General features: G+C 40.2%; 2 protein-coding genes across 2 annotated transcripts in view; both read right to left on the reverse strand.

The window, feature by feature from the left end:
* Positions 1–749: 749 nt before the first annotated feature.
* LOC102299795 (solute carrier family 26 member 6) lies at positions 750–6715 on the reverse strand (the record flags this gene model as incomplete). The annotated part of the gene is made up of 8 exons (XM_005952011.2): positions 6262–6715; positions 5412–5551; positions 5041–5151; positions 3895–4067; positions 3616–3780; positions 1628–1780; positions 1332–1414; positions 750–960 (listed from the first exon to the last, which is right to left on the reverse strand). Coding segments are annotated over exons 1-8 (1176 nt in total), but the record flags the coding sequence as incomplete, so codon positions are not given.
* Positions 6716–9781: 3066 nt separating this feature from the next.
* Positions 9782–13184, reverse strand: part of LOC121813178 (kelch repeat and BTB domain-containing protein 12-like) — a 36173-nt gene continuing 32770 nt past the window's right edge. The window contains exon 8 of the mRNA XM_042216750.1: positions 9782–9826. Within this exon, the coding sequence (XP_042072684.1) occupies positions 9782–9826 (45 nt within the window). The remainder of the gene's footprint in view (positions 9827–13184) is intronic.

A 13184-nucleotide genomic window follows, 5' to 3' on the forward strand; every position in this document is an offset into this window, starting at 1 on the left:
AATAAGAGAAAGCCATTTCCCAAAATTGCACTACTAGTTAGAACTAAGTGAATAAATAAAAATGCACTGCATCAATAGCGTAATCTCTCTCTTTGAAGCTTTAGAAAAAACAATAAGAGTTAATGAAACAATGTAGACAAGTATTTTTGTTGCAGCTCACACTGTCTGAGGCTACAATCTAAACATAAGATGTAAGATTATAATGCTTTGGTTATTTATTCTAATGCAGGGATGTCAAAAATCTTTTGACATCTGGGGCCAAATCAAGCACAGTTTGATCCTAAATGGGCCAAGGCTAATAAAACTCCCCTTTCTGCCAGTGTAGCAGATACAGAAATTGCAGGAACTTTTCCTTTATTTAATTGGTTATTTGTTTATTAATTACTTTGATGTAGTATGAATAGCCATAGCGAAGTTGTTTAAAAAAATACATTTAAAAGACATTTACATTTTAAAATTTATGCCCTGCATTATATTTGGTAAAGCTGTCCAGCGGGTCAAATTGGAGTCTTTGACAGACTGAATCTGGCCCCGGGGCCTTATGTTTGACACTACTTTTCTAAAGCATTAGCTGAAGTAAATTTATTTCAATTAACTAAGCACCTGAAGCAAAATGAACAGAAGCCTATGCAGCTGGGCCAAAGCTTGATCAGTGACAACCTGAGTAATTGTTTCCACTAATGTGGCAGGAATAGCAGACTACAGAGTAAAGTCTAATTTTAGGCCAAAGTTGTACTCCTCCTTGTTACGAGAGAGTCAGAGGACTGCTTGTACTGTTTGTGCAGGCCACTGTGCGTGTATGCTTTCCTCACCTGGTTGCTGTCCACCTTGTAGCCATATTTGAGGCCAAATGTTTTGCTCAGAGAAATGTTGATGGCAAAGCCCACAATGGCCACAGCAAAAGCATCTCCTATAACGCCTGAGAAGAAAGTGGTATCTGGAGCACGAGGGGCCTTGAGCCTGGAGCAGAAGAAAAACGTGAGCTGTTTTATCAGCGACACACACATGAATCTGTTTAATAATTTAGAAACACGTCAAATTAAATTTTATGAATCCCTCTTTAAAGGCCAGTAGCTGTTGTATACATGTATGACATTAATCTCCTATTATGGCTAGTGTTTACCCCACGCTGTTTTATTGCTTCCGTGGGGAAACCTGGATTTTTCCATAACAGGAGCCTTCAGGAGACACGCTGTTACACACACACTTCTTTGCAGATTGTGTGACAGTCTTATCAACAAATTCTGGATTTCTGGCAGAAATGAAAAGGGAGGAAATTTTGTGCCCTGGGTTTACTCCAGCACTTTATTTCCGCCCAAAGATGAGCTTACCCACTGGGAATTTCTCCAACCACGTCAATGTTGTATTTACTAGGAAGTTCACAGAAATGTGTAATGATTGTTGCTGCTATGACCTGTTGATTAAAAAAAAACAATGTCACTCCAGTATCATTAGTTCTTTTTATATTTCTTTCTTGCAAACAGCCCCTTTCGTGGGCAACTATAGCGTTCCCTGGGTCTAGTGTGATCATTGGGGTCAAGACGCTCCCTGCTGGGTGCATAAATCAATACACCTGCTGTTTTACTTGCAGAGAAAGGATGAAAGAAAAACTAAAAGGAAGACTTACAACTACGAGCTCTATTGGAATAGGCAACGGCAGCTTCTGTCGGTAGCAGTCATTGATTTCTTTGACCACAATGAGAACAGCGAGTGCCACCAGGCTGACCACCAGCTCTGGCACCTGAGTCTGCGGCAGCAGGCTGCAAATGTCCAACACAGTCTGTGAAAAGAAGAAAAACAAACAAGTAAGGCAATACAAACAAAGAGGACTGGAAATTCGGCTAGTACTTAAAGTCAGCAGAAATCTCCAGCAGTAAGGAATACATGTCATCAAAATGCAGCTTCCACTTAAACCCAGCCATCTTTGTGTGTTTGTGTCTGAAGCAAGTTAATTTAAAGCAAACTTGTGCCTGTCTAATTCAATTCAATTTTATTCATATAGCACCAAATCACAACAAAAGTCGCCTCAAGGCGCTTCATAGATACAGAGAAAAACCCAACAATCATATGACCCCCTATGAGCAAGCACTTTGGCGACAGTGGGAAGGAAAAAACTCCCTTTTAACAGGAAGAAACCTCCGGCAGAACCAGGCTCAGGGAGGGGCGGCCATCTGCTGCGACCGGTTGGGGTGAGAGAAGGAAGACAGGATAAAAGACATGCTGTGGAAGAGAGACAGAGGTTAATAACAGATATGATTCAATGCAGAGAGGTCTGTTAACACATAGTGAGTGAGAAAGGTGACTGGAAAGGAAAAACTCAATGCATCATGGGAATCCCCCGGCAGCCTACGTCTATTGCAGCATAACTAAGGGAGGATTCAGGGTCACCTGGTCCAGCCCTAACTATATGCTTTAGCAAAAAGGAAAGTTTTAAGCCTAATCTTGAAAGTAGAGATAGTGTCTGTCTCCTGAATCCAAACTGGAAGCTGGTTCCACAGAAGAGGGGCCTGAAAACTGAAGGCTCTGCCTCCCATTCTACCTTTAAATACTCTAGGAACAACAAGTAGGCCTGCAGAGCGAGAGCAAAGTGCTCTAATAGGGTGATATGGTACTACAAGGTCATTAAGATAAGATGGGGCCTGATTATTTAAGACCTTGTATGTGAGGAGCAGGATTTTGAATTCTGGATTCAACAGGAAGCCAATGAAGGGAAGCCAAAACAGGAGAAATATGCTCTCTCTTTCTAGTCCCTGTCAGGACTCTTGCTGCAGCATTTTGGATTAGCTGAAGGCTTTTCAGTGAGTTTTTTGGACATCCTGATAATAATGAATTACAGTCGTCCAGCCTGGAAGTAATAAATGCATGAACTAGTTTTTCAGCGTCACTCTGAGACAAGATATTTCTAATTTTAGAGATGTGCGCAAATGGAAGAACGCAGTCTTACATATTTGTTTAATATGTGGGTTGAAGTACATGTCCTGGTCAAAAATGACTCCAAGGTTTCTCACAGTGTTACTGGAGGCATATGTGTATTCTCTTAAACTGCTTGATCTGACTTCTTCAAAGTGTGTTTCCAAGTTCAATATTGTCTCATTACAGCAGGTAAAATTACAACTTCATCTAATCTGATATGTGTGTAATAACATCTAGCATGTAAGCTCCTGTAATTCCCTGCATAGCTCCAGTGAGATTAGCTTCAGCTACTGGAACCATACTGGTGACTGTAATTGGACTGGTATATTTCATGAAGCTCTTTTCTGGCATTACTGGCCAAGCAAAACTTTTACTCTAAAAGCCATGTTCTTATAGTATTTTATATCATGCACTTTGTTGCACTCAAGGACACAAACACACAAACTTTGTATTTATTTACAAAGGTGATAGGAATAACTCATCCATTTATGTAGGTGCAGGCATCATAAAACTGTTGTAATTAGTCCAGTGCAGTCATTAAATAAAAGTTAATGATATAAATTTTTAACTTTGCAAAACTAATTTTTTAAATGTTTAATCGTAAAGGTCAAAGTAGCACAAAAAGTAAATAAATAGTGACAGCAATTTAAAATGTTAGTGTACTTAAGTGTGAATTGGATAGATAATGATTAACACACTCACATAAATGAGGGAGAGGGGGCCAGTGAAGCGAGACGGTGTGATTCCAAACAGGTACTTGAGCTGGGAGACACACACGTGGCATGCCGATCCTGTGGTGTAGCCACGAATGAGGGGCTCAGAGAGGTAGGTGACCACGAAGCCAAACCTCACCACACCCAACAGAATCTTAGGATGTAAAATGACAAAGTCAGTGAAAGAAAGGAGGTGAAATATGCCCTGAAAGGTTTGCTCATCACTTCACTAAAAGCTGTACGTCTGACACACAAAATAGACACACACCTGAAAGATTCCTGTCAAGACTGTGAGGGAACATGCCACCTGTACTCTGTAAGCATCGCGTTTATCGATGTCCACAGTTTCCGTCCCATTAGTGCCATTCACAATAAAGTTACTGTCAGGTGCCAGCCTTTCTGTCACACTCCCGACCATGATGCTGATCACAGCAAATGTACCTGAGCATACAAAATACAGCCATGTGGACACACAGATATTCATAGGGACATGGAAGAATCAGATTAGCAATGCTCCAAAAGGTTGATTCTGTTCATCTGGACGTTTTCAGTGGGAGAAACGTTTCGACACTCATCCGAGTGACTTCTTCAGTCTCAGCTGACTGCAGGTTAGGGTTAGTTAGTTCATACAGATTTTACAGTAAATCTGTATGAAACTTGGCACAGAGGTACAGTAGGTGTCCCAGAGGAGGGATGTGTTGAAAGCTGGACATCAACTATTCAGGATGATTTTTAATGAATTTAGGAAATTGGCATAATTGTAGTGTATTGGCTGTATTGAATTGAATATAAATGTCATTTAATTTCTGAGGAATTTTACAGTAAATCTGGATGAAACTTGGCACAGAGGTACAGTAGGTGTCCCATTCGAAGCTTCCTTGGGATATCAGCCTTCCCTATTTCCTGCTGTGGAAGGTGAGCATTCTGTACCCTCCGTCCAGGCTCATCTACGCAGGTGTCGACGGGTTTGGCGGGCCACTACGCACAAAGGAGAACAACAAACGCATCGCAGACCGGCACCGGACCCCAGCACCCGAATACTCTGCCAGTCAGAAGGTGTGGCTCTCTACCCGCTTTGTTCCCGTCAGGACCGAATTCAAAAAACTTACACCCAATTTCATCGGTCCTTTTGAGATCTCTGCCCTAGTCAACCCTGTCTCTGTGAAGCTGAAGCTCCCTCACAATATGAAAATCCATGATGTCTTCCATGTTTCACAAATCAAACTGTGGTCTGCGCCTGAGTCTGCCTCACTATCCATGACAGTTTCTCCCACTGAAAACGCTACGTCCAGATGAACAGAATCAATTTTTGGAGATTTACTTACCTGGATGATTGAGAATGCATCAAGACAGATTAGCAATGATGTTAAAGCTTTTTTGAATTAGGAAAACAGACATTTTCCACATCACTTACCTATAGAAATGTGTCTCGATGTACCGAAGATGAAGTAGACCAGCACTGGGAAGAGGGAGGTGTAAAGGCCATACACTGGTCGCAGGGAAGCCAGAAGAGCATATGCCATGCCTTTTTAAAGAAGATAGAGCGCATATGTGTCAGCTTAAAGTCCTTCAGACACATTTTGGTTGCTTAAAAGATTGATAGAAACATCCTTTTTCTGTTTACTGATTAGAGTGGGGTGGGAGAATTGATATCAGCCTGTGTCCTAATTATTGTCTTCAGATTTGGATAAAATTAAGGTAGCTGCTTCTATTACAAACATTTGTACTGAATTTGTGTGGCTAAAGAGTGAGCTCCCTCAAGTGCACAAATTCCCACATACAAACCCTGCGGCAGATGCATGATGCCGACACTGCAGCCAGAAATCAGGTCTCCTAAGGCATTTTCTCTGATGGAGTAACGAGGCAACCAGCTGAGAACAGGGACCCAGGTTAGAAGTATGTGTTTCAGCCTGGGCACCGAACATCTGCAACAGTCATTCCAGAAAGACACAATTTAAGTGCTGATATCGACTTTGTAGTTTGTAGTTTTAAGCTTAAATAAATAAAGAATATCTATGTACCTTTTTATATCTATTAGTCTGCTGAAGAGGGATATATACAAAAAGACTGACAATGTAACTTGTGAACTGTACCACCTGTTACATCTTTTATCAGCTGGGGCTGTAAAAGATTAAGTCACTGTGGCTTAGGGTAGAAATGTGATAAGCTTCCATGGAGTAATAACTAAGTATTTAACAAAAATAAATAAATAAAATAATTAATTGCCTTTCTCCTGCATGAATATTTGCCTTCTTTGTCCCAAAGAAATATGTAAGGTAATAAAGTAAGTCTCGACCTCCTCTGCCATGTTGACGTGTTAACAGTTATGAATTCATGTAATTGAACTGTCAATAATTGCTTTTGTGATTCATCAGTATCACTTTTATGGTCAGATATGATGTGCTGTATCACAAGTTGTTTTAAAGGTTAACCAGGGAAAATTTTCAAAAATGATGAACTTTGCTTTGAGATAACAAAACAGTTAACCAACCAGACAAGTCAAACCTCTATCTAAACATGCAAACTCATTCTCAGCTCTTTAGCTCACTTCATTAATATCTTTTAAATGTTGAGAAGTTCTAACCCTAACCCTTTGTCTTTGCGATAACTTCCCATGTCTTTTTAAAAAAATTACCTCAGGGGCTCTTTCACCTGATCACCCAGTGTCAGTTTAGTGGACCAGGTCTCTTTTTGAGCCACTTCATCCAGGCATAACTCATCCAGAACCTCCCTCTTCACAAAATACTCAACGGATTGCAAGTCCTTCTCCTCCATGTCCTTGTCTACTTGAGCAAATGTCCGAGACCTCTGTAAAGTTGGGTTTGTTTTGAGGGTCCTCTTGAGTGGTACGGACAGTTACAGGTGTCACCACTGTGTGAAGAGAACGAACCCCCCTCAGTGTTCTGTAATAATGCGTCTGTGGGAGTGACTGTTCCTTTTCCATCCTGGTAAGAGAAGATCCACCTCCCCGCATGTCCCTGACTGCACACTTGCACACACCTGATGTAATGTGTGTCTGTGTGAACATACATGTGTGTTGGCCTATGGCAAATAATTTGCTAAAAGTAACTTAAAAGGATGAATTGCAGAAACTGCAGAAAACTGCAACTGAAAAACAGAACATGTGTTGTATAATGTAACGAATGTGCATTAATACAGAGGTATTTTTAAACACTTACTCAATTTTATTTTCATTTTAGTTTTCTTCTGTAAAGTGTATTTCCTCAGTGAGGGACAATAAGGGATATTTCTATTCTATTCTATTCTGAACCATTCTCTCATAATCTGCTTCTAAATCATCTATAAACACTTTCTAGAATAGAATAACCTTTTATTGTCATTGTACATTTAAATATGTTTACTATCTTTATTGTTTATCTATTATCTTTATTGCTGTTGAGCTTCAGTAAAGAGATAAAATAACATCATTTTCATTGTCAGCAGAAAATCCATGCCAGATATTTCTTACGGTGTCTGATATGTTTCTTTGAACCTGGCAGACTAGTAAAAACAGGCAACACCCTCGTGATCTAAATGTCACCAGCTAATCTTATGTATCCCAGCTGCCTGTTTACATATAAGGTAACTTTGTTACACATGCCATGTTTGAAAAATCAAAAAACAACATAGAAAGGTTTTATTTTTGTTAGAGATATTGAAAAGTCATCTGGGGGGGATGTCAAACCCTAAAAATTTGAGTCTGTACACATGATCTGTGTATGTCTGTCAGTACGGCCACTTAAATATAAAGAATTCTGGCCATTTAGCCTTGAACCATTTGGCCTTATAAAACAAACTCATCAATCACACCGCTGGCATCTATGCAATGTTTAAAGTTGAGCTGGTTAACATTTAAAGGTTTTTGTCAAAATGACTTCAACTATTGATTGGGCTCTTCATACCTTGAACAGAAAAAAATAGATAACATAGTCAGTGATATAGCTGGGAGGGAATCATTGAACTAAATGAAGGATTTATATTTTGCCCACAATGAAAAAGGTATTTATATTTTGAAAAGCAGCATAGTCTTTGTTACTTTTGGCAAATATGTTAATATTTACAAGAGAATTGTATCAATCTTTATCAATCCTTTTTTTAAATTTTGTTTTTCTTTTGCATCTAGGACGACATGTCAATGAACTGTACTTGGCAGGACACATAACTTTAGTCAGACATTGTTTATGATTTTGTGTTCTAACTGGTTCACATTTTAAATGCTGTCCTCAGACGTTTATGTTTTTATGATGTTGTAAATGAGGATGACAGGTTGATGTACAAGACAAAACACCCATATCACTAGGAGATGAGCCCTTGAAGCCCAGCTTTTGTTCTGTTTTTGGTTCATTTTAGTCATGGATAAAGTGTAGCAGTTTGTCCCTCTGCTTCTCTGACTTTTTTTTCTGTTCTAAACATTAAAAGAAAAAGTTTCGTTTCTGCACGTGCCAGTTTGAATTTTTTTCATGCTTGTATGAAACTATACATTTATTTTGTCATTTAAGCCTCTTCATGTTTTTGTGTGATCAAGTGACAGCTGACAAAGCAATTATTATAAGCAGATTGCTCCAAGGAGGGCATTATAATTATGAGCTTCATACATATATCAAAGAGTATAATTTAAGTGATAGAGAAAAATATTCATAAAATGAACCCATTGTTTTCTTATGATTGATGTGGCACTTACTCTGTAGGTTTTTCAAATACTGGATCTCACCACACATCCCTTTGTTTGTATTAACGCTTGTTAACATGTAAACACTCTAACTGCAGGGATGGAAAGGTGAAGCCTTGTGTGTTATCACTTAACACATATATACATTTTTGTGTTGACTTTTAAGGTTCTGCATGAAAAAGCTCTAGCATACATCAGTCAACTTTTACATGCATACTACTGCAGGTCGCAGAGGTCATGTGATCAGGGTCTGCTGGCTGTGCATCATACTAGGTTGAGAGCTAAAGGAGATGGAGTGTTTACAACAGTGGCCACCAGACTCGGGAACTCTCGCCCACTGAGCCTGAGATCTGCAGATTCAGGATTTCTTTTAAAAAGCAGCTCAGATGTCATTCCTTTAAACCAGTTTTTTGTTTTTATGTTTTTAACATTATGTCGTGAAGCACTTTGTGATATTTATTTTAAAAGGTGCTCTGAAAATGATTTCTTTTCTCACTCGCTTGTAAAGGGTTTCAGATTGTTTTGTCACCAAAAAAGCTTTTCTCCCTGACTGAGTTAGAAGTAAAAAGGTTAAATATAAATGGAAATTCCTAAAGAGCAACCGACCAAGCAACCAACAAAATGGATTCCGCTTTTTCAAAACTGCTTTTGCATTCTGCATTTGGAAAAATAGTAAAGACAGAAAAGGAAATACAGAAGGGTGCAGCAAAGAAAATTCATATCAAGCTGTTTAGTCAAAGGAGCTTGCAAAGAAAAGCGTCTGGACTTCTTTAAGTTACTTGAAGACGTTTCACCTCTCATCCGAGAAGCTTCTTCAGTTCTAAGGTCAAATGGTGGGGAGTCCCAGATTTAAACCTAGTGGGAGAATCCCTACGAATACTTACGAAGCCTTGAAACTAGACCCCACAAGCAGCTACAAAAAGAAAGTTATAGTTTGCCTTCAATACTTTGAAAAGGACAAAATCATTGACCGCCTTACATATCACCACCTTTACCCAGGGGATGCCATACCCTGCATTTACGGACTTCCTAAAATCCACAAGGAAGCTGTCCCACTCAGACCCATAGTCAGTAGCATAAACTCAGCCACTTATAACATTGCTAAACACCTTGCTACCATCCTTGCTCCTCTTGTGGGGAACACCCCACACCATATCAAGAACTCTACCAACTTCACCGACAAGGTCCAGAAACTTCCCCTGGATCCAGATGAAACCATGGTGTCCTTTGATGTAGTCTCTCTCTTCACCTGCAAACCCACCATGGAGGCAGTGGAGACTGCAAGAAGACAGCTCCTTGAAAGACAGGACCAACTTCACACCCAATCAGATTTGCAAACTGTTAGACCTCTGCCTTACCACTACATATTTCAAATACAACAAGGGTTTCTACAGACAAAAACATGGCTGTGCCATGGGCTCCCCCGTGTCACCTATTGTAGCCAACCTTTACATGGAGGAAGTGGAAAGGAAGGCTCTTGGCTCTTTCAAAGGAAGAGTACCTCTTCCTCTGACCCAGGTGTGGACGACACCTGGGTCAAAATCAAGACACAAGAAGTGGAATCCTTCACTGTGCACATTAACGCTGTGGATAAAAACATCAAGTTCACCAGGGAAGACACAAAGGACGACTGTTTGCCTTTCCTGGACTGCGCCGTGCACATTGAAGAGAACGGCAAACTCAACATCGAAGTTTACCGGAAGCCCACACACACGGACCAGTACCTCCTCTTTGACTTCCATCACCCGCTGGAACACAAACTTGGAGTAATCAGGACCCTACACCACCGGGCAGAACATGTTCCCTCTAAGCCTGAAGGGAAAAAGAAGGAACACACACATGTAAAGGAAGCACTCAAAACGTGCGGCTATCCTAAATGGGCGTTCTTAAAGTCAGCAAAGAGGCACAGAAAAGAAGATCAGACACCAGCGAGGGAGGATAAGAAGGACAGACGCAACAACATTGTCATCCCCTATGTAGCCGGTGTATCAGAGAAACTCAGGAGAGTTTTCTCCAAGCATGACATCCCGGTGCATTTCAGACCCAGCAACACGCTCAGACAGAAACTGGTTCACCCGAAAGACAAAACGCCAAAACACAGACTTAACAATGTGGTGTATGCTGTACAGTGCAGCGAGGAATGCTCAGACCTCTACATCAGAGAGACCGAACAGCCACTTCACAAGCGCATGGCACAACACAGAAGAGCCACCTCCACAGGACAAGACTCAGCAGTCCATCTGCATCTAAAGGAGTGACCTTTGTCTAAAGGACAAACGTCTTCAAGTAACTTAAAGAAGTTACACATTTGCTTATCTTTTTTTAAGGACAGTGTATGCAAGTGGTCCTCATCTTTGGCTCAAAGTCACGCTTCAATCAGCTTGTGAACATCTATGGTCCCAACACCTGAGGGATGACAATTCTTACTCTCCAGCAATATCTTGAAATATGCAAACCACAGTGACTGTCATTTTCTCGTCTTTAAGGTCATGCTAAGGCATTGTTCTTAAATGCTAAAACGATTTAAGAGCTCTCCAGACCCATATCTTTGCAGGGAGTGTGAAAAATGTGTGCAATATTCTGTGGCCTACTCTTGTTTATGTTAATACTATTGGTCAACAACAGTGCTATACATGCAGCACATGTAGTGTTACATGTTTTCCATATGATCTTGTGCCTTAGTAGCTGAGAAAGCAGAACTAAAATATACAAAGAACTTCCGTATAGGGGAGTAAAATTAAGTTTTAAACACAGATATATTTTCTTTTACACTTTTCCCTCTTTATTGTGAACTCCACTCTGGCACTCTGTTCATCTGGACGTGGCGTTTTCAGTGGGAGAGATGTTAAGTCACTCATTCATGTGATTTCTTCAGTCTCAGTCTCCACTCCGGCTTCTTTTCTCAGTGAAGCCAACTTCTTAAACATTTAGCCTGTGACCTACAAATAATGTCATCCCTGCCAGGTGAGATGGTATAAATTTCTCTGTAGCCTCAACCTTTTGTTTTTGCACAGCTAAAGACCTACGCAAACAGACACCAAAGCAGTGCCATAAGTCCTGCATGAAACAGCCAGTTTGGCAAGATAACGGCTGAGTGTGCTCAGTGTGGCCTGGGCTGAGCCCACTTGTGTAATCTGTGTAAGTTTAGTAAATTTAGGAAGATGTCACTTTTAAGTTGTCTTTTTTTTTTTTTTTAAGAAATGTCTTATATTTTAGCCTTTCCCATTTTTTCCTGACTGCTTTTTTCCTTTCTGTTGACATTTTTGTGGAAACATTTCAGGGAGAATGAAAAAATAACTAATATAATATATTAAGTTTAAGGGTTTGTTCAAAACAATAACTGCCCTGTTGCATATAATAATTCAACATTTTTTAAGCAGCTCTGCAGACACTTTTGCTTTATCAATGCACACACATTCATCATCATAAACTGCGGACTTTCCGAAGTAAATCTGTGGACAAAGGTCCTGTTGGAAAACTGGGATAGGGGCTGGCCATGTGACAACAGTTTCAGGATGCAACATTTGCAAGGAGGCACATTTCAGAGATGTTAATGTACAGACGACCGGCGTATGTGTCACTGATTAATCTACACTTCCTGTAATCTGCGAGGATCACGCTTCTTGTATCTACTGTTGTGTATTGCAGTATGCTTGACTGTCTGTTAAAACAGTTGTGAATAATTAGCCAAAGTGTGACCTTTACGACCCGCCCAGGAAGCAGACACACCTCCTGAAAAATCTGAATATGTGAAAAAGTTTGTATAATTGCCATTATGTACTTTTTGTGTGTCAAGGCCTTTTTGGGGTTTATTTTCAGCAATCATTTGCTTCAGTAGATGTTTGAACAAAGTTGCTGCATGCCTCATGCCAATGTGCAACATTTGTCTAATCCAGTTCTAGCCATTGTTATCTTTGATGTGTTTGTACCTGAGTGTTTAGACGTGCATTCATGCGAGCTTGCATACAAGAAACATGAGAAAATGAAGACACAGTACTAGTCGATATTTTAAACATTCTCTCATTCTGTGATTTTTCTCTGTGTTTACTGTTTTTTTCTCCCTGTGGTGACATCAACACATGTGAAAATGTACAATCACCAAGTAAAAGTAAGCATTTTGTACACAGTACAAACATTTCTGACTTTTGATATTTGTGAACAAAAGGTCAGTTTTACCCAAACTAGGATCAACTTTCCTGCTTTTCTGTTCTTTACTTTACTTCCTTTCCCCCCCACGTGTCACGGCACAAAACAGATTCAAAATGAGACTCAGTAACTTTTATTTACAATAACGTAATGGAATAACAGTGTTGAAACTAAACCTAACGCAATGCTAAAGTGAGGAAACAAACTATTCGCTAACAAGCTAGATGACTTTTTTACAGTGAACGGGAACTGCGAGACACAATGATATTCAAAAACTACAATGAATGTAAACTGTAAATAACTGCAACACACCATGAAACATGAACCACGGGAAAGCTATGAATAACCAGTGGCATACTATGATATACAAACTATGAAGGTGGGTGAGACACTATGTACATGAGCTTTAGGGGATTTTAAACTAGAATATCCCAGAACATGAACTGTGGCAGACAGGGCACAGCAAGGGGAGTGGTGGTGCGAGAGTCGAGGACGGAGAGGCACTGAAACAGATGGGAAGAGTCAGGCTGGTTCTTGTAGGAACAACAGAATAAATCCAATCTGATTTGTCTGAACAGTCTTACTTGATTGCAGGTGGATTAATGAGAGAGAGGAGGAGGCCTGGGTGAGTCAGTAGTAGTGATCCGTGATTCCAAAACAGCAAGAGCAGGGAGGCAGGCAGACTGAGAGTTTAGTGGCTGCCACACACGACAACACCACAGACTTTCAGGAATATACAGAAA

Source organism: Haplochromis burtoni, unplaced genomic scaffold (genome assembly GCF_018398535.1).
Source record: "Haplochromis burtoni strain Fernald_Lab_line unplaced genomic scaffold, NCSU_Asbu1 Contig_1232, whole genome shotgun sequence".
NCBI lineage: Eukaryota > Metazoa > Chordata > Actinopteri > Cichliformes > Cichlidae > Haplochromis > Haplochromis burtoni.